The 21,172-nt window shown below is 39.5% G+C and overlaps 1 protein-coding gene across 1 annotated transcript in view; it reads right to left on the bottom strand.

Annotated features, from left to right (window-relative positions):
- The window catches only part of LOC149781238 (uncharacterized), a 112,881-nt gene that overhangs the window by 32,694 nt on the left and 59,015 nt on the right, over nucleotides 1–21,172 (bottom strand). The window contains exons 4-5 of the mRNA XM_089935318.1: nucleotides 20,373–20,596; nucleotides 18,308–18,544 (exon numbers count right to left, since the gene is read on the bottom strand). Of these exons, the coding sequence (XP_089791444.1) occupies nucleotides 18,308–18,544; nucleotides 20,373–20,596 (461 nt within the window). The remainder of the gene's footprint in view (nucleotides 1–18,307; nucleotides 18,545–20,372; nucleotides 20,597–21,172) is intronic.

Genomic DNA, 21,172 nt, shown 5'->3' with positions numbered 1-21,172 from the left:
AACGATTCAATCGGACTCTCGCTGAACGGTTATTTGGATATCAATACGCGAAGGAATTCATCCAAGAAAAACGATCTCGTGAATGGGTTAAAAGGTTGCCAGGTGTAATTTTAGCGTTAAATAACGAGATTACCCGAGTAATCAACATGAAGCCCAGCGACGCGATTAAATACGAGTATATACCCGGAAAATTAAAAATAAATAGCGTTTCTAAGCCGATTCTTGGCGATGTCACTGTTAGATATCTATATGAACCAGGAGAGCTTGAAGGCGGTAAAAAAAGGGCTACCGATCCTATTTGGAGTGTTACCACACATAACATATCAACGATAACACGATCAACTGGTAGACCACCGATCTACAGACTGGATTCAACTGCTCCTCAGCGCGGATTTACACGCGAGCAACTACAAGTGATACCTAACGATACTCAATTACCCCCGCGTGGTCTTAACTAGCGCCGTTGCGTCTATTACACTCAAGACAGGTCAACCTCACATTGTTTTTGACATGACCGAGACTGTTATCGATCCTATCCACGGTAAATTGGCGAGTGTCTTTATCCGAATAACGCCAACTCATTATACAATTGCAACTCGCGCAGTGATTATTCTGTTGTTGTCGTAGCGAGATTATTAATTCGGCATCAATATCAAAACGCCGCTGTTTTTTTTTATCCTGTTGGCGGTAACCCGAGAGTTTTCTATCAATGACGCTTGCATCGATGGTGACTTTGTCGCCGGCTTCGTCAGTGACTCCGTCATCGGCTCCGTCAATAACAATTCTTCGAAGCTGATTTATCCTTCGTACTCTGGACACTGCAAGATAGACTAGATTCGACCATTCGATGCGATTATCAACTATCCAAACAATTGTGTCCGTGATGGTTAGTCCCTGCGAGGAATGTATTGTTGTTGCGTATCCTAGCGTCCACGGGGATTTATCAGCACGTAGCGCGTCCTCGACGACGCTGATATCAACGAGCACGATATCATTCAGCACGAGAATTTGTTTTTTTGTCCCCGACGCTGTCGGGGTTGGAATTTCAACTTCAATGTTCTGCCGCCGTGTGTCCGCGGGTCTATAACATAACGGCACTGGACGCGTTGGAAACTTTTCCTTATGCAACGTAAACAACCTCCGCTGAAGTGTGTCTCTGACTATCTTTCTACTCGCTACAATCAAATCGTTTGGTCTCCATGTTTCCCAGAATTCATTTAACGGCGTTTCCGGAATCACCTCGCGAATTATTTCACATTGAATTCTATCCGGCTGTAATCTGATTAATTTCTTAACCTCGCGCAGTTGTTCATCAAGTGCTCGGTAATCAGTATCGGTTTCTTCATAATAGTCCACAAAACCCCTTAACCAATCATGTGGACCCTCGCCGACAAATGGTGGTGGTTGGCCATGGTCTCCACACATGATTACCGCTGTATTCGCGCGCAGCAACCACTCAAGAAACATTTGTAAAGTATCTAACGAAACAGTACATATCTCATCCCAGATGATAATGTCGGGAATAAATTTTTCACCCATTCGATCAGGAGTCCACTCACCGCCGCTGTATCGAAAGAAGCTGTGATAAGTAACGGCGTCAACATTTCGTTGTTTTATCTCTCGCGCTAGTCTATGAGTCGGTGTAAGCACGATTATACTTGCCCGCGTTCGAAATAATTCAATTGCCCGAGTCGTCTTTCCTGACCCGCCACAGCCGCTTAAATAAACCGTCTTGTGTCTACAAATTGGATCAGAACACGATGGTGCATTAGACCATTCTGACAATTTATCACCGCGTAAGTAGTTGTTCTCAACGGTGACATCTGCTGACGGGGAATAATCGCGTCGTATTTCATTTTTAATTCTCCATGTACCCCAACTCTCGTCCGGACTAGTAAACTCGGCTACGTTTCCCTTATACGCTACGTCAACATAAAACGAATCAACGGCTACTCTAACCGCGGTATCGGGGAATCTATTTATCATCGAGAATAAATTGATAGCGGCATATCCCAGCATAGACGCCCTCAAATGTGGATACGCCGGGCTGTCTCCATCGCTGTAGGTAACAACTGTACCCAACCTCGTTCCATTGGACAAGAAAGCTGTTTTGCAGTTCACGTATCTATTTTTTGCCACTGTGTCCTTGATTACGAAATCATATTCTGCGTCATCTATAATCAGCCGTGAGCAATATCGTTTGTAGTCGTGGTTTTTTCCACCTTGTGTGAACTTACCAATTATTCTTCTACCGAGATCTTTTGCCTCGCGGTTTCGTTGGTTAAATATCCTCCTGGACCATTCGATGATATATTCCTCGTCGGCATCAATGCGCTTTCTGGACTCGTCAATTATGCTATCTAGACGCTCCGGTTCTGGTAACCAGACTTCAGTCTGTGCCCGGTATGATATAATCGCGTCACTGACAATCAACGAAACTAGCATGCTACAATCAATCATATACCGTAGCAGCGCTATTGGCAGCCACTTCTTTTCAGCCATGTGTCTACCGATCCAAATATAGCAACAGCGATGGAGTCCTGCCGCGAATTCAAATGATACTATGCGAGCGAATCCGGTTAAATCAAAATCAGGCAGTGGTCCATTAATAGCAACACGAGTCATTTCATGACTGGGGTGTCCAAATCGTCTAAAGTACTCGGCGGCGGATCCATACCCGAGAAAACTCGCTGGATAACAGGCAACCATATCAACCGAGATCATAGCGTCGCGGTTGTATTCAGTGTTCCATAGTCCACCGTGATAGTATTCCAAACAACTGGATTGTACATCCGGTAGAAATTCCCTGCGCGTTGGTCTCCACGCATTTTTCCTTGCTGCAACATGAGCTACAACCGATGGAATCGTAAAACAATTTGTTAGCAGTTGTTCATCATGCTCCTCAAATTCTATGGCGGTTTTTTTCATCCTGTTGTGAAATGCTTCAGTGCGATATAATTCACCGTTTGGTCTTACAAACTGATCAAAGGTATCCGCATCGTTTTCAGCGCTGCGAAGTAACCACATTGATACAGGGTCGTTTTTACACAAGTAGGCAATAGCATCAAATAGTTTCCTCTCCGCGAGAAAACCGTCCTTGGAGAATTGTTCTCCCAGGAATTCTTCGGGTATATACTTTACTGTTCTATCCCGTGGAAATATTGTGATCACGGGCGTCCATGCGTGTTCGTTATGATCAATAATTTTGATTGGGGCTCCCTTCGATTTATACTTCGATTCGTATAATACTTCACCGGTTATCGTTGTAACGGTTATTGGAAATCTCAGCGATGTTTCTAATCTCGCTATGTCGCTGATGGTTGCTCCACGCTCTTTTACGGTTAGTTCCCACTGGTTGATTTTGCTACGTCGTAAATCAGTCAATTTGTTTCCTCGACATGCATTTGTAAAATGCTCTATTATTCGTTCTGCTACACAATTTATCCCAGTTGACTGTTTCATCGGTTTCAGTTTTCCGATATCAGGTTTCTTATTTAACGGGTATATTCCATAAACAACTGCTGTTTCAGGATACGCTCGTTCATAGTATGGTTTGTCAATTCCGGTTAACAACCCCGGCTTGGAGTCGCGGCTGACAGTGACTGTTTTCTTGTCGCTGAGAACTGGTTCAAATTTATCACGCATGATCCAATCGCCTGATTCCACCCGGACAATGAATTTTACTCTGAAGAAATACCTTTTACCGTCAAGTTGTGATATTATCATTGCTGCGCGGTTGTCGTTCATGGTAGCATCAACAACGCCATCAATTCGAAATGTTGACCAACTATGAGATGCACCATCACGTTTGAATTCATCGATACAATCGCGTATTTTATTCAACAGGGTTCTATCGTTTATTAACGCTTTTGGTGTGTCCTTGAGGACTCTATCGAGATTAAACCTAATATTTTTCCGGGGTTTAATTACTGCTAATCTCTCGAACTCATCCATATAATTAAAACAAGTATTTAAATGAAAGAATATAGTATAATGAATCACTGCAAATGGTTGATGATTGGGTCGACAACCCCGTGCAATAAATCATGTAGAGGTGAATTCTGCGGGTATCATTTACAAAGCGTTCGTAATGGTTCTCTTGGCCCCCTCCCGTGCTTGGTTTGCCACGTCGGTGTAAGAGGAAAATCGCAGTTGTGTATCAATTGTGGCGGAAAGCGATACAGGGAACTAAAACGCTATTATGACAAGCGAATTAAAAACGCCGTCATTGACCCCACCGCAGACTTCGTCATCAAAACTCCTCAGGACTACATTGCAAGGTTTATAATTAAACCAAATAATAAATTAGACAAGTAGTATTATTATACAAATGGACCAAGAGTTCAGACCTCACCCTGTGTTTGTTAATTACGAGGCATCTCGCGACGGTATTGTTAGAAACCGCAGACTGAAGAAGCCGGTTGGTACCGTAAATAATCACGGATACTTGCGATTTAATGCTGGGAAAAAAATCTGTCTTATTCACAGGATGGTGTATGAAGCGTTTAACGGACTGATCAACGACGGTCTCGTTATTGATCACATTGATGGATGTCCTCAAAATAACAGACTGTGTAATCTAAGAGCTGTTACACCGAGTCAAAATTCCAAATTTGGAAAAACAGGAGGGATGAGAAAGGCAAAACCCGTAAAGTCATTTGATACAATAACGCACGAGGAAAAAATATTTCGCTCTATGAATGCGGCTGGTAAATACTTCGATATTTGTAGTAAATCAGTTCTAGATGTTGCGGAGAATATAACTAAAACAGCGATCTCAAAAAAGACGGGTCATAGAATTCGATTTTCATATATAACATCAAAGGGAGATAACTCGTTTTGTGATAGCGTCGCATGACAAGAGTTACGTCCCTTGAAGTCTAATTAATGTTGCGTCCCTTCAAGTCCAATTAATGTTGCGATTAATTAATCATTTTACGATGAAAACTAATGAAATACACGCTATTATCTAACAGTGTATTCTTTTTTTTAATGTTTTATTCAAGTATTTGGTTTCATTTAAATGCCGTGAAACACCATTAATAAGTATTTAAGGATTCAAACGATTCAAGGGAATTCAAATTAACACACACCTTGTGACTGACGCCGCTGTATTAGTCACTTTATATACAAGATGACTCGTTATAAGCCTGGGGCTTTCGAAAGCCAATTCAACTAATCAAAACTAACCCACGCTCTTGACCCGGGCGTGTGGTTGTCTTTTGTTCACAATCATGCAACCGGGTTAATTTAATTGGGTTGCTTTTGATTGGTTGAATTGGCCGTAGAGTTCCGCCCCGCCGTTTTATGTTTGTGCTGTCTTGTGCCGTCCCATCATCCATCAATCATTTCATTATAAATATATTCATCCTTAATTAAGTACATGTAGTGATGCCCCCCAAGCATATCTTCTGGGCGGTCTACGATGACGTTTGTCACCCTAGGCCTCCCTCCCGGAGATGTATGCTTTGGGGTTCCAAGATGTGAATGTCCTTAATTAAGTATATGTATATGCCTGCAATCTGCCACAACACTCGAGTGGAGATCTACGGCATTGTACTGTCCATGTATGCCTGCAATCTGCCACAACACTCGAGTGGAGATCTACGGCATTGTACTGTCCATACAAAAAACGGGGTCAAAAATGGCCCCAATAATTTTATTAAAATTTTTGATATTAGAAATAAGATGTTTTATAAGAATAATGAATATCGAAGACATCAATAATATATTAACTGAGATTTCAAAATTAAAAAATCAAGGAATTGAATTATCTGATGGTCTCGACAGTGAAAAAATATTATCCGATTATGAGATTATTAACGAACAGTCGAAACGGGGGCGTTTTACCCTGGCCCGCGAGTATTTTTTTATAAAACGATTACAACATACGATTAATGAGAACCTGTACCACAATGACGCAAATGCATTCATTGGACTATTTACTGCCGTTGAAATAATACGAAAAAAACTCGGACGTGTTTATGAACGACGCCGGGAGATTTCTAGCAAGATCAAAAACATTAGAAGGATTATAGACGAAAACTCCGGCGAGAAATTAGAAATTGCTTCGCAATTGCAATAATGATAGGTGAATCACTCACTACTCGGCTAGCCAGAGAGCGGCTAGCAGCGCTTAGAAAGTTCATACCGTTACGAGACAGGGTCCGAGAGCAACTTCAAACGCGGCAGCAAATGCAAACTGATTTTACTGTTGGAAGCGAACAACTCTTTGCCCCGGTAACTAAAGCGACCAAAGATGTTACGGCGGCAACTGTGCCCGTCCTCGATGCGCTTGAAAAGATAGCGGCTCAGACCGAACAAACAAAAAAGTCTTTAGAAACACTCCCTGCAAAAATAGCGGCTGCTACAACACGGAGGCCACCACCACTCGCTATAACCGAACCACAAGAACCTTATGTTACAATGGCCGACGAGGAAGAACTAGGCGCTACTGCGAAAGAACCAGAAGAAGAAATACCAGAAGAAGAAATACCAGAAGAAGAAATACCGGAAGAAAAAGAGGGGAATATACCCCGTATTGTACTCAAGAAGAGCACAATAGATGAAATTAGAGGCTTCAGCAACAGGGAAGAATTAATTAATTTTACTGCCAACAATTTTGCTAAGAACATACGAGATAAGAAGCATATCAATAGCGGTTACGAGAAAAATATAAAGTCGTTAAAAGACTGGGCAAGAATAGTGTATTTAGCAAGTAAACATAAAGATGCATTACCACATCGTAGTAAATCCGATTACGACGCATTCCACAAGGAAGTTAAGAGTATAACACCAAAAAAAGGAAAAGGATACTCTGTTGGTAAAGAATCCTATGGCGTTACCTGTCCTAATAGTGTTCTCAGTGATATATCACGGCTGGAAGTACTAATCGGAGGAAAACGAGCCGGAAATAACTCTACGGAAATAATCAATGAGGCCGCTGATATTTGCAAGCGTTTATTTGCAGGCGGTATTATGGACATTAATGCATATCGAACGCTCATAGACGAACTCGTGGATGATTAATTGGAAAACTGGTGTTTTTAATAAGGATGATCATACACTACAATCACGATAAACCAGTACTCGTCTACGTGGTAAACTCGCGATTGCCTGTTTACCGTGCGTACTATGGAGATGGTCTCGGTAGCACCATTGCGGGGTTATTTACAAGAATGGCTCCAAAAGTAGCGCCGTTAGCCAAACAATTAGGAATGAAGGCCATTGATGTTATTCGTGATAAGGGTATTAGTGCCATTGGAGATGTTGCCGGAAAGGCGCTTTCAGCCGCGCGGGACAAACTAATGTCATTGGTGAAATTCAGGAGAAAAAAACAGAAACCACCGGTGATGCCATCAACGACAGTGATGCCTGCAAATGTCAGTAAAGTAATAAATAACGCCGTGGAAGAAAAACTAGAGTCGTTGGCGGCTCAGTCATCCACCAACGCGCCCATGAACGCAATAGCGGGAGAGTGGTCTTAAACAGAATTCAAAGAATTTACGACGAAAAAATCGCAATTGAAAACATCAACATGATAAATAATAGAAATGTTTGCGCGAACCGCTGATCCCGCGTTTGATATGGACGCCCCAGTGCGCAGGGATGATTCTGTCCGTGATTATCAATATTATTCTTATTATGCAGCGCAACCCGACCTACGATCGCGAATTGAACTTCAGGTCCAAGATACCAGTAAATACTTTCTGCCGTGTGAAGCGTTTATCGAAATCGAGGGAGAACTCGTGACAAATACCGCCGATAATGCACCGTACGCAGATGACGATCATGTTCGAGTTGGTTTCGTCAACAACGGTATCATGGCGTTATTTGAGAGCGCCAGATATCTTATTGACGGGCGAGAAATTGAATCAATAGAACGCGAGGTTGATGTTGCAACGACGATAATTGGGTTAGCGAGATATTCGGATGATTACACAAGATCGGCGGGTCCATCTATGATGTTTGCGAAGGACTCCGCCGACAACGCTGATCATTTTCAGTACATCAACGTGCTAATAAAAGAAACTACCACAATTGACCAGGATGAAGCAACCAATCCAGATCGCAGAGCAAAACCAGGCGCTAATTTCACTGTTATAAAAAGTCTTAACGATAATTACAATATGGGATTCGCAGCACGAATGTTGATGCTAAAAAGACCACGCCGACAGTTTTCATGCGCGATTCCACTCCATCACATATTCGGATTCTGCAGAAATGTTAGAAAAGTTATCTATGGGGCCAAGCATACAATCGCGCTGACGCGAAGGGGCGATGATAACAATGCAATATGGCATGCTGCTGGCGTCGCTGCCGGTAAGGTTGTTTTAACTAAAATGGCATTGTGGATGCCGGTGCTGACTCCATCAGTTACCACGGAGGCACGATTGTTAGCATTTATGGAACAGGGAGGGAAATCGTTGTTGAGTTGGCTAGCGGTAACAACTGATGCTAAAGAAGATAACGTCGCCGATACGTTTACATGGCACCTGGCATCAAAACAGGGTGTTTCGGCCCCACGTCATATATTCATAGCGCTGCAGAATAGGAATCGATTGGGCAGTCAAGAACACAGCCATATGATATTTGATCAATTAGGAGTCAGAGATGTTTCGCTGAGAATAAACGGACAACAGGAACCATCCGAGGATATACAGCTTAATTACGGCGACAACCATATCGCACGTGTGTATCATCGATTGCTGTCGTATATGGGTCGTGATCAAAACGTCGACACTGGTTTGCAAATATCACAACTTGATTTTAAAAACCGGTATCCGATTTATTATTTTTCGCTGGAACATCTTGATTTAACGAGACAATCCGTCGTTGATATACACTTCAGAGCTCGTATAGCCCCGGGTGGTGTTAATTATAGAGCGGTTGCTGTCATTCTCAGCGATAAATCAATGCTGTTGGAAGGTGTTGGTGGACGAATGAGAATCGTTGATGCACCAGTGGAAAACATGTAATTGAAAGCACAAAACGCGTTTACAATAAAATGTCGTATAGTGTCGTCAGTGTAGAGTTGACTGATGGTCAAGTCAAGAAATTACGATCAAAGTCGGCTAAGCAATGCGGAACCACAATAACGCTGAAGCCGTCACAGATGGCGGGTGGTAATCATAAGATATCGTTGACGGCGCGTCAAATAAAACATTTCAATGATGCGATGAAGAATAAAAAGGGTGTTCAAATAGATTTTTCCGCCGCAGCAATTAAAAACATGGAAAAGACCGGTGGGATATTTCCGCTGTTAGCTGCGATTCCAGCGTTGATTGCCGCGGCCGCACCAGCAGTGGCTAAGGCGGCGGCGTTGGGGGCCGTTGGTACCGCGGCGGGGATGGCATTGAAGAAGGCAACCGGGAAAGGCTACAAAAAAAAACGACCCGTGGCCGGAAAGGGTCTAAGACTACCGGGGACCCCGTATTCATGGTATTCGGGAAAGGGTCTAAGACTACCAGGAACCGTTTAATGACTCCCATGTCTAATTTTGATTTAATAGACGCCGCAAACGCGTTAGCGATAAAAAACTTCAGAGGTGTTTTTATGAGGGATCAATTACCGGCGGCCCCAAGGAATACTGAAACAGGCATAATTAACCTCGATGGGTCCTCCGGAGCGGGAACTCATTGGGTTGCATACGCGATTGATCCGCGTGCGATCGTCTATTTTGATTCATACGGGTTAGCCCCGCCGAAAGAGTTTATGCGGTATATCCGGGCGTGTTCAGCCCCGGCGTGTTCAGCCCGGGTTTTTTATTCCACGCTGCCAACACAGCAATTAAGTGACCCACCGATATGTGGCCGTGAGGTATTGAACGTACTCGCGGCGATTTCATCATCGCGAAAACCACCTCATGTGGTTGTAAACGAATACACTAGTGGGGTCGTAGAAGCTCAACGGATTTTAGAGAATAACATTTACAATAATAATGATTGATATTTGGGGACGACCGGTTTCGGCGCTGAAAAAACCCACGGAAACGCCCGCCACCGATGACATAAAAAAACTAATTGAGGATGAAATCGCTGATACGTTGAATTTAACCAGTGTTGACCCGGGCGAAATAGTTGTATTTCAAGACCGCCAGGGTAAATTGAAATCCAGTAATGTGTCGCTGAATGATGTTTTAATACGACAGCGTGATGCCGCCGAGGACACTATCGCGCTGTATACCAGCGACGGACGACTCAAACCGGGTGAACATCTATCGACGATAACATTAATCCGAGACGGTTTTACAAGGTTGGATAAATCGGTGACCGAACTTGACGCGCAGGTGAAAAAATCTATCACCGATATACAGCTCACTACCGCTAGTTTTTTCGGGACCCCGCCGGTAACCGAACCAAATATTACAACAATAAAGAATACTATTTTGGAGTTTACGATACTGTCGGCCAATTTATCCTCGTTACGAAAAAATGTTAACAAGATTGATAGCGCCGTTGATAAATTCTTTGGTAAAAAAAATATCAAACCGGATGAAATCACAATAACTATAAATGATATCACTGCGTATGGACAGGAAATAGAAAAAATCAAAATTATTGCTGAAGCGTTTAGACAATCACTATTGAAAACAGATCAATCCGAAAGAATAAAAATCTCTCATGAGAATATCATCAACACAGTATACACAATTCAGCATGGATCATTCGATTGGACTTCTACACAGAATACAGTATATATCACCGCAACTGTTAAGGGTATTTATCGATTGACATTGATTTCAAATACGAAGTTTAGTATATCATCGTCGAGTTCATCCGGGTTTAACAATACAATATCAACAATTATAGACAAGGACGCAACTGAACGGTTTGTGATTAAGACCGTTGATAGCAATATATTTAGGGCAGACATTACATGGTATGTGGAATTTGTAGCGAATCTAAGTAATTAAAAACACTAGCTCTTTTAAAATAAAAATGACCACCAAGGAAATTGAATCAGAGGTATCACCGACGTCACATCAATATCGATTCGATACCGCAAAAGAATTTTCCGCGAATTTGAAAACGCTTTCCGAACAATACCGTGCAAAAATAAAAAAATACCGCAGAAAAATAACCGCCATCGACGCGGTCGTGTACTCGGTATCGGGTATAGTAGCTGGCGCCGGTGTTATTTTATCCACGGTGACCACGATAACCCCGATCGCTGTTCCAATCGCTATCTCCGCGATGACAACAATTGCTGGAGTCGCCAACGCAATCACTAGGAAGATATCATCGTGTTTTCAGAAAAAACTCAACGAGTATACAGTAAAACATCAAATAGTATCCGACGCGTACTCGAAATTATCCGGGTTGATCTCGTTATCGATTGATAATTTGTTCGTATCCGATGTTGAATTCTCCACGATGGTCCAGTTGTATAGCTCCGCGATGTCAAAAATCGAGGATTTTCAACTGGAAGCCGGAACCACCTGGTTGTTGAAATTAGACACTAAAGACAACGAATAATAATAATGTCGCTGAACCCCGAAGGGTCTCAATTACTTCAACGGATCGCGGAGAATACCACTCCGGTACAAACAAATATGATATCGATAACGTCAACGAAACCCGAATTCAGTGTGAACTTCCCATCGCCGGTTCCAGTGAAGGAAATAGCGCTGGCAAAATTGCGAGTATATCACAGTTGGCCTAATATCCGAGCGGACGCATTTAACGGACAACAACCTAATAACTCGCTGGTTTTTGCATGGACAAATAAGCCCGATGGGACCCCAGACTGGAATGAGGTTACAATACCAACTGGGTCATACCAAATAGAACAAATCAATAAAGAATTTCAACGCAGGATAAAATCGATCACAGGAAAAGAATCAAAAATCGCTATTACGGTTCATGAACCGACGTTATCGTCAACGATTGAAATAAACACACCGGGGTATATGGTTGATATTTATAACAGTTCAATAAGAACCATACTAGGTTGGCCTGAGAATCCACCCGCGGACTTGCACACGAATGAGAAATCGTATCATGAGATTAATCCCGGGTATCGAGATAATTTGTCTATTATGAAAAACACGTCATTACCCAGCAGGTTTATATTTCAAGACATGGACACCATGCAGTGGTATTTTCAGTATGACAAAACCCCTGAATCGATCGTCGTATTAACAGTTAATTTAGATGATATCACTAATGCGTTTGCCGAGATTAATTATATTTACCATTCACAACTAGAACAGCTACGGCAAACAAAAGCACGAAAACACGTTGAGGTGTTAAATCAACTCATATCAGACATGGAATATATCAATGAACGAATCGTTAAAACAATATCCGATAACAGCGATGGTAATAAACAAAAACTCCTAACCGAGTATAATATCACAGAAGCCGATTTACCCGATTTAAAGTTTTCAGGATACAACGCACCAGAACTAAGAAAATCTCTTAATGATTTTCTCGGTCCATCAACTAATATCCTCAAACACGATAACGGAGATGGTGGTAGGCATATCGCCCCGTACAACGTAAATATCGCATCGGTGATAGCGATTAATCTAGTGTGTGATGTTATCGAAGGGAGTTACCAGGTAAATACCAAGCAATCAAATCAAGCTCAACAGGGGTATATCCTTTATTCGTTTTCACCAACAACCCCTCCCGGATTTTTAATCGTTGAGAGTCCGATTAATCCAGTCTATATGAGATGCCATAATCGGTTTTTAACGAGAATTAATTTTAGAATTACCGATCAGTCAAATAACCTAATTGATCTACAGGAGGAGGAGTTAGTGATCACTCTGTTTGTAAGATCATTGTAAATAACCACTTAGCAGCAGAGGGGGCGATGACATCGACGCGGTCGTCGATGTGCTTACCGGACGCTGACGACGCTGGGGATCGGCGCGCAGAAGGTGTTAATTAAACCAAATGACGTCACCATCGTGTAAGATGGACCGACGTCGTTTTTTTTTTACCAGGCGCTGACGACACTAGATCGTTGAGTGCAGAAAGTAATAATTAAGCAAAATAACGATTGGACAAAATGTCCGATTCGCCCCCTCTGCTGCTTGAACTATGTCTGACATTGAAGGATACAAATCTGCAAATGGTCTGTCATGATAGACGACTTGGTGTTCTGGTAGATAATAACTTATCATAGACTGAACATATCAAACATATCAGTAAAAAAAAGTCAATTCAAGTTTATGGCTTCTCAGTAGGATAAGACATTTTCTCCCTGAAAGGCACAAAAAACTATTTTATTACAGTTACATATAACCCTATTTGGACTACTGCAGTACTGTATGGGGTAACTCAAATGATAAAAACATAGCAAAGCTGGCACATCTTCAAAAAAGAGCATTTGGGTTAATATCAATCCAGAAAGAAAGCAAGGAAAATTTAGCTGGTACTTAAAAAATATTACCTATTAAAGACTGACTCTGTTTGAGAAAAGCCAAATTAATGTACAGGATATCTCATAATCATGCTCATGAATATTTACAATCACTATTCAAGTATAGGCTAACTGGTAACACTCCCCACCTGCGATCCATGTCTACCAAACAGTATACTATTCCCAAGCCACATAAGGAGTTATTTTAAAAAAGTTTCCAATACTCTGGAACTCTGCTCTGGAATAGTATTCCAGTTGAGATTAGAAATGCCCACTCTATTTCCTTCTTCCAAACCCAATATATCCAGTGGCTTCAGAGATGCAGCTTAAATAAATAAATTCCTTTGTATGAGGGCCTCAAGGTAGATTAGTTTTTAGCTAATTGTGTTACCCTCTTTAAATAAGGTCATTATTATAAACCTCTCCCAATATTAACAATGAAAACCTTGTATCTGGAAACCAAAGCCTTCATTGTCATCTATTCATCCCAATAAATAACATCCCAGTAAATAACATACCAAATATGATCATCATCCCTAAAGTAGTGTAGATGGGAGTTCATGTTACAAGGAAGAAGCCATATTATCTACACAAATATTACCTTTGACCCCACAATTCCTTCTCCCTCAGAAGGGGCTATCCAAGATCCCAAACCTTCATTGTCATTCAGGTGAAACATCACAACAAATATGATCGCCATTCTGAATCGACGCAGATGGAGTTCTAGTTACAAGGAAACACGACCAATGAACAGATAACTTGTATACTAACGTGCAAGTCAAGTCTAACTTCAAACAACAATGATTGTGGTCTGCCAGCTGCAATGTGCTAGCATATCAGGGTCTATGGTGTTTGTTTTTCTGATTACTTTCTATAATCTACACACACCCAGACCTACTGGCACATAAAGTGGTAGCAGATCTGAATCTGTACAGCTTGCAGCTGGACTTGACTTACAAGCAAACATATACAGTAAATGGAAATATTGGATGCTTGGAAAGACATCTCCAAAATATATTTAAAAAGGTGCAGATATAACAGCATCAAATTAGTACAAATTTAAAGCTGAATTTTATCAAACCTGAGTGCTTGTAAAAAAACAAACAACAACATAGCATTCCCATGTTCACTTGTTTTGTCCCACCTCCAGAGTGGATAAGGTAAAACAGGTGGGCAGATGTTGGCTGCATGTCTAATTCATCTTTGTATGCTCAACAACAAAAATTCCAGATCAAGGTGGTCACATGCCCATCCACTTGGGCCCAATCGCAATGAAAAAATATTATTATTGGAAAATAAGTCAATACTTAAACACTCACAAAAATCTATTTAATTCTGACATATGATAAAGGGAATATGCTGTTTACATATACTACTGAAAACAAAAGGCTGTCTTAACAGGACAGAGTCACTCTGATAATTGTTAAAATTACAATTATTGAACAGTAGTAACAGCTGAGAAGTGGCAGCATCGATGTACAATACACAAGTCAGCAGGAAAATGGTTTGATAGCCTTTATGGCTTCCCTTAGTAAGATGTTGAGCTTGTTCACTTTGATAATTAATGGCTATTACTGCAAACAATAATTGTCAAAATTACAAATCCAAATGGCCACAAGGTCAAATCTGCGTGATATTAATGGTACATGTTGAAGCCGTTTTGGCTTCACTCACTTACCGTATATACTCGTGTATAAGCCAAACAATTTAGGAAAAAAATAAGGATTGGAAGAAGGGGAGTCGGGTTATCTGTGGGACAAGGTCCAAGTCTGAAATTTTTAACGCTTTTTTCCCTTGATTTCCAGTATTTATTGTTTCTGTCGATCTCCGAAGATGAGATCACATGCCTAATGATGCCACATGGCTCATAAGATTTGTGCTGTTGTGAAGTGAAACAAATATTTTTTTCTAACTTAAGTGGAAGGATAATGAATGAAAAACATGTTTTAACGTACTTGACATCTATTTGACAGATGTCCATCCACCAGAAAATGCAGCCATACATGTTATTTGAGCCACGGTGGTACGCGTATTTTCCAAATGAACCACCATGTTAGTAATCTCCAGTCAAGTATTTATTCCTCAGCTAATCAGTAATCATTAAACTCTATGGTATCGTACAAATGTACGCTAGCTTATTTCAGTGTAAATATGAAAGAAACTACGTAAAAAAGAATTACGATACTAAAGGCATATACGACAAACATTTTGATCAAGAGTAGAAATAACTGTACGATAGTCTTAAAGGAACAATAGCGAGAGGCACCATAGGGGTTTATTGCACGCACACTTAGAAAGGGTAAATAACAGGGCAATGTTCGAGTCAGCGTAAATAATTGTAAAACAGGTGTTTTAGAAGTAATCGGCAGCCACAGTTTATATACTTCTGTTGTTTAGTTGTTTGTAAAGCAAAGTGGTTTGTTAGCGGTAGAGTGTTGTACAATAGCTACCATATGCTTAATCTGTGGTAAATGCCTCGGGGATAATTGGTTTGTTTTGTTGCACAATGCCAATGACTTTACTAATACATGCCGACTCTCAGATGTATTGTTTAATGAGATATGGTAGTGGACATGGTTTCTGCTCAAAGTTATAAACAATCACAATACTAGAATAATGTCCAAGCTGAAACCAATCATACTTTGATCAACTGAATCACACTACCGGTAGTTTTAAAAAAAACCACAAATAAACAACAATGATAAATAATTATCAAATACAAATTGATAACCAACCACACACGGAAATAATTACAGGATAAGGTATATAAATAGTATACTACCACTATAAGAAATTATTTCAGTTTAATCTCTCTAGAAGTTTATATTCAATTCAGTCAGATAAAATGAATAGTGCTGGAAGTAAAAGAAAGCGTTTTGCATATGATGCAGCATTCAAACTTAAAGTTATTGAATATGCAGAAGCAAATAACAACTGTGCTGCAGCACGTGAATTTTTGTGAATGAAAGCAAGAACGGGAATGGCGGAAAAGCAAAGCAGCATTAGAAGAAATACCAAAATCCAAGAAGGCTCTTCAGACTTGATGTCTGCCTTAACAAACCTTTTAAGGACAAGTTACGAAAGATGTGGGCAGAATGGGTTTGTTCCGGGGCTGTGAAAATGACAAAAGGCGGGAATTTAATTAGGCCGGATATCGATTTGGTCGCCAAGTGGGTAAAAGAAGCGTGGGACTCAATTCCATCGGAAATGATTGCAAAATCATTCAGGAAGTGGTGTATCAGCAATGCCATGGATGGAACAGAGGATGATGCTATATTTCTATCCGACAATGACGAGGAGAGCGAGAAGGAGAACGACACACTATCGGATGACCATGATGACGTATATGATGAAAGCATGCCCGTAACAGAAGCCGAGTTTCGTGAACTGTTTGGCGAGTCTGATACAGAGCCAGATTTTGAAGGATCCTAAAAGTGATAGAACTTTTATAATTCATGATTTTAGAACGAGGATTAATTAAATTTCCATTAAGACTTAACACTTTAGAATTGTTTTTATTTCTATAAATTAGCTTTCTTACTTTCATTTTATTTAATAATGTGATATGCCTAAATAAACATATTCAGAACTAACTTTGTGCATCTTGTGATGTACCAGAAGTCTAGAAATTATGGGTCGGCTTATATGCGGGTCATGCACTTTATAACAGTTTTACCAATTCAGTTGGGGGGGGGGTCGGCTTATACACAAATGGGCTTATACGCGAGTATATACGGTAATGTAAAAAATGTATACAAACAATAGGTTACCAGATGTGACTAACGAATCACGTAACAAAATCACTTTCTTTAAAAACACACAGCAATTTGTTTTGATGCATAAAAAATTGTTTTATCAGTGATGTAGGCAAAATGAATAACTTACTGCAAAAAGATCAACATGTCGTCGAGGAAAAGAAAAATTCTCAGTTTAGAAGAGAAAGTGAATGTAATTCAACTGATTGGGAGGGGGTTGAGGATCCTTGCAGAAAACTAATCTCGGAAAGACTGAGACGAACAATATCGTGAAAGATATGGAAACAATTCTGCAGATGTGGGAAGGTGAAATGGATGGAGAAAGGAACATTGTTTGAGCCAGATGTTTGTATCCTGATTTGAATGACAAGAAAAAGTAACAATTTTGTCAGTTGAATTGGGATATGACAACTTTACTGCAAGTAACGGATGGCTGCACAGATTTCAAGTGCGACGCAATATTAAGTGTTCTGTCCTTAGAGAATCAGCTGATGTTAATAATGAAGTTGTCGAAAGTTGGAACAAAAAACTAAACGACATATGCAGAGGATATGATAGCAAGGATATTTTGAATTGTGACAAGACTGGTTTGTTTATTTAGACTGTTACCAACAAAGTGACAGATGATATGATCTGTAACATAATTATGAAGAGAGTTTTAAAAGTATATCAATGGTTATTCATAACATTCTTTTGAAAATGATGAAACAGTTTGTTTTACATTTATTTCACAACATGCATGTGATTTTTTAATGAAAAATTAAATGTTTTAGAATTAAATGTATTTGTGACTTTCTTCATATGTATTTACTATTTGCATTTGTCATCCCCCTCTAGAAAGGACACCCTCATTTTAAGGTCACTTCACTGCTGCAATTGGGGTGCCCTTATAAGAGGGGGACTACTGTGTATATATATATATACATATATATGTATATATACTATTCTACAATTCTATCATAAATTAAAATAAATAGTAAAAATGGCTCCAATGGTTGCTGATAAAACTGTTAGACAATGGCAGAGGACTCCTAAGTTCTGAGAGCTGAGAGTCCTGGACTCCTAAGACAGAAATTATGTTGGAAGTCCTATCATAGAGTCTGCTGGACTATACACTGCAGAATCTGTATACTAACTCCCCAAGCTTAGCTTATCTCATGTCCTGATGATAAACTTACTGGTTCCAATAAGTCCCATCTCCCAAAATCATTTGTGAAGAACCATCTCCACTGAGTCTTGAAGCTGTCCTCGGAAGATGGTTTGGTACCCTCTGCATAAGACCGTGTGGACAAACGTCTCACAATAGTCTCAATTTTAAAACTGGATTTCCCACCATCACTTACTACTATTGCACTCAAGGATTCTGGTTTGTGAAATTCAAGGGTCGCTATGAAACTGCTGCCACCGAAAAAGACCTGAAAATCATACAATAAATAATCCGTGCATGAATGAAGCTGCTAGGTATCATTGAGTATGGAATTATTCAAATCAGCAAATTTGTCTGAATTGAACTGTAGGTCTGGAGTTGTTTCACTTAACTGTGCTTTGTACACTGTACTTTATTAAAATAAATTGAACCCATCTCATGCATTGTATGTAAGTTTATTATACTTTATCCTCTGATAGCATTCACACACCAAAAAAAAAATCTAAACAACAGTCTAATTTTTTCATCAAAATGCCATTAGGTATATACAAATTAACAAGGCATTTAATGTTGGATATGTAAATTTATCATACTTGATCCTCTTAAATCATTCACATCAAAAAACCAGTCTGAAATTTTTACCGAAATGCCAATAAGCATCATTATACCTACCTGACCATATATTGTCAAATGCTGACAAAAAAAGCTATCTCTCTGATGTCCCTAAAATTAGGACAAAGAAAATAATTTGCCCAAAAAACTAACAAAAGAACCAGTTTTCATTTCTGGAGTTGGCAGATGAAATAAAATCCTATCTATTTATCAACTGTGTTTTGCATCTTTTATTGAAACTGTTGTTTTTGAAACAGATAATACCAGCAACAGCAGTGAAATTCTAGATATCAGTACTGCTGCACATTATCATTTGAGAGATTAGAATGTTCCAGCACAAAATCTGCCTACCAAAGACCAATGATACCTTATCTTAAAATCTCATGATTTTCTACATTTAACCCCAGTGGTATTAGGAATAAAAGTTCATGCATACCTCCTTTATCAATTTATCCTTCTATTTTTAACAAATTTTTTGTTATTTCTAATATAATCTTGTTAAAATGGAACATTTTACTAGAATTGATGCAAATTTCTCATTAATCATGTATACTGATTGATAATAACTTGTAAATAAATTAAATGAAATGCTAATAACATACAGCTGAATGTATCAGCAGTAAGTATAATAATTACATATTAGAACTGTGACATATGTTTGCCATTTGTATTTCTTCAAGACATCAATAACAAGTCTTTGTCAGAACATTTCAAATGGTAGAAAAATAATTGATATGGGGAACAATGCATGTTACACAAGATTTTCCAAGTATGCATTTGAATAAAAGAACAAACATAATCCAGATTCCCAACATGTCTATTCATTTTACCAACTGTTTTTTGTAATAACTGAAAGTTAAAATCTTGTCAAAAGTAATATCGAAGTTTTCAAGTATGAATATTGTCTCATTGTTGTGTTTAAGACATAAGTGTCAAGTTTGGCTTCTTTTTTGTAGAACATAGAAGCATTTAGTTGGTCTTGGCAAGTGTGAAAATGTAGTTTGCTGGCATTCAACTAGATGTAAATACTGGCAAGTTCAGACTGCAAAACTGATTTTAGTTTCTCACTATTTTTCTTACCAATTTAAAAAGCAGTATCATCTGCATACATTTTTGTTTCAGCTATTTTAAATGAAATAGGTCATTTGCATAAGAAGCAAAAGGAGTCACAGGATGGATCTTTGTGGAACACCTGTGCTAATACCCTTAAGTCTGAAATGTTACTGCATTAATTACAGCATATTTCTTCCTGTTTGATGATATGCACAAAACTGATACCCTTAAGTCTGAAATATTACCATTAATTACAGCATATTTCTTCCTGTTTGATATATATTCACAAAACATCTGTAATTCAGTGTCTTGAATGCCAAAACGATTTAGGTAGTTACAAATGATGAAGTAAATAACAGTGTCAAAAGTATTCGTTAAAGAATACAAAATACAATCAATTGATATTCAAAAAATATCATATGACTGCTCACCACTGCCTGACAGGTGCTCTCCTTGTTACAGTACGCTCTTTCCACTTCAATCATCTGCAGCTTGTCTAGAGTCAGCCATGTCTGAAACATTTGAATCTGCCAGATGTATGGCAGCTTGATGTTGTCATGGTGATGAAATTTACAGCTATTCATCTTACACTTGTCTGCAAGATAGCGGTCACAAATCGGAGTGGACTGAGCTGCATCCATCTCCAGGACTGAATCTACAAGTATTCAAATAACAAGTACCATCAACCCCTTTGGAGTCTATTTCAGTAATAATGTAGTCTTTTACAAATACACTGACATAGACCATGTCATTATAACCATCCATATAAAAGAAGTAGCCAAAAGAAGAATTTCAAGATGGTTGCCTAAAAGTTAAATCAACAACAACTAGCAATGATGGAGTCAACTGGTACCATGTTATCTACATAAATTTTCCAATACCGGTTCAAATAGTGTGAAACATATTACTTTTTAAGTTAAGCAAATTCTTGATTATCATTTGAAACAACAGACCCACCATCTTAAAAAGTACCCATAAAATTACCCAGTGCCCAACTAGCCCCATCTTGGCTTGTCTAAGTAGACAGGAGATTTCAGTTTAGATATGGGAATTTCCCCAAAGAAAATTTTGCATGAAATGAAAGACAGGTTGCAGGTCTGAATGAAAGACTTTATATCCTTGGGTAAAATTCATTAGATTGGCTTTCTAGTTTTCCACATTGCTGAACTTTGGTTTCAATCTACTTAGTTACCAATGGGTGAGATCAGTGGGATGGCACACAAATCCAAAG

Source organism: Sinohyriopsis cumingii, chromosome 15 (assembly GCF_028554795.1).
Source record: "Sinohyriopsis cumingii isolate HCF-2022 chromosome 15, ASM2855479v2, whole genome shotgun sequence".
NCBI classification, from domain to species: Eukaryota; Metazoa; Mollusca; class Bivalvia; order Unionida; family Unionidae; genus Sinohyriopsis; species Sinohyriopsis cumingii.
The sequence above is the reverse complement of the archived record's forward strand: the minus strand, read 5'-3'. Positions and strand labels throughout refer to the sequence as shown.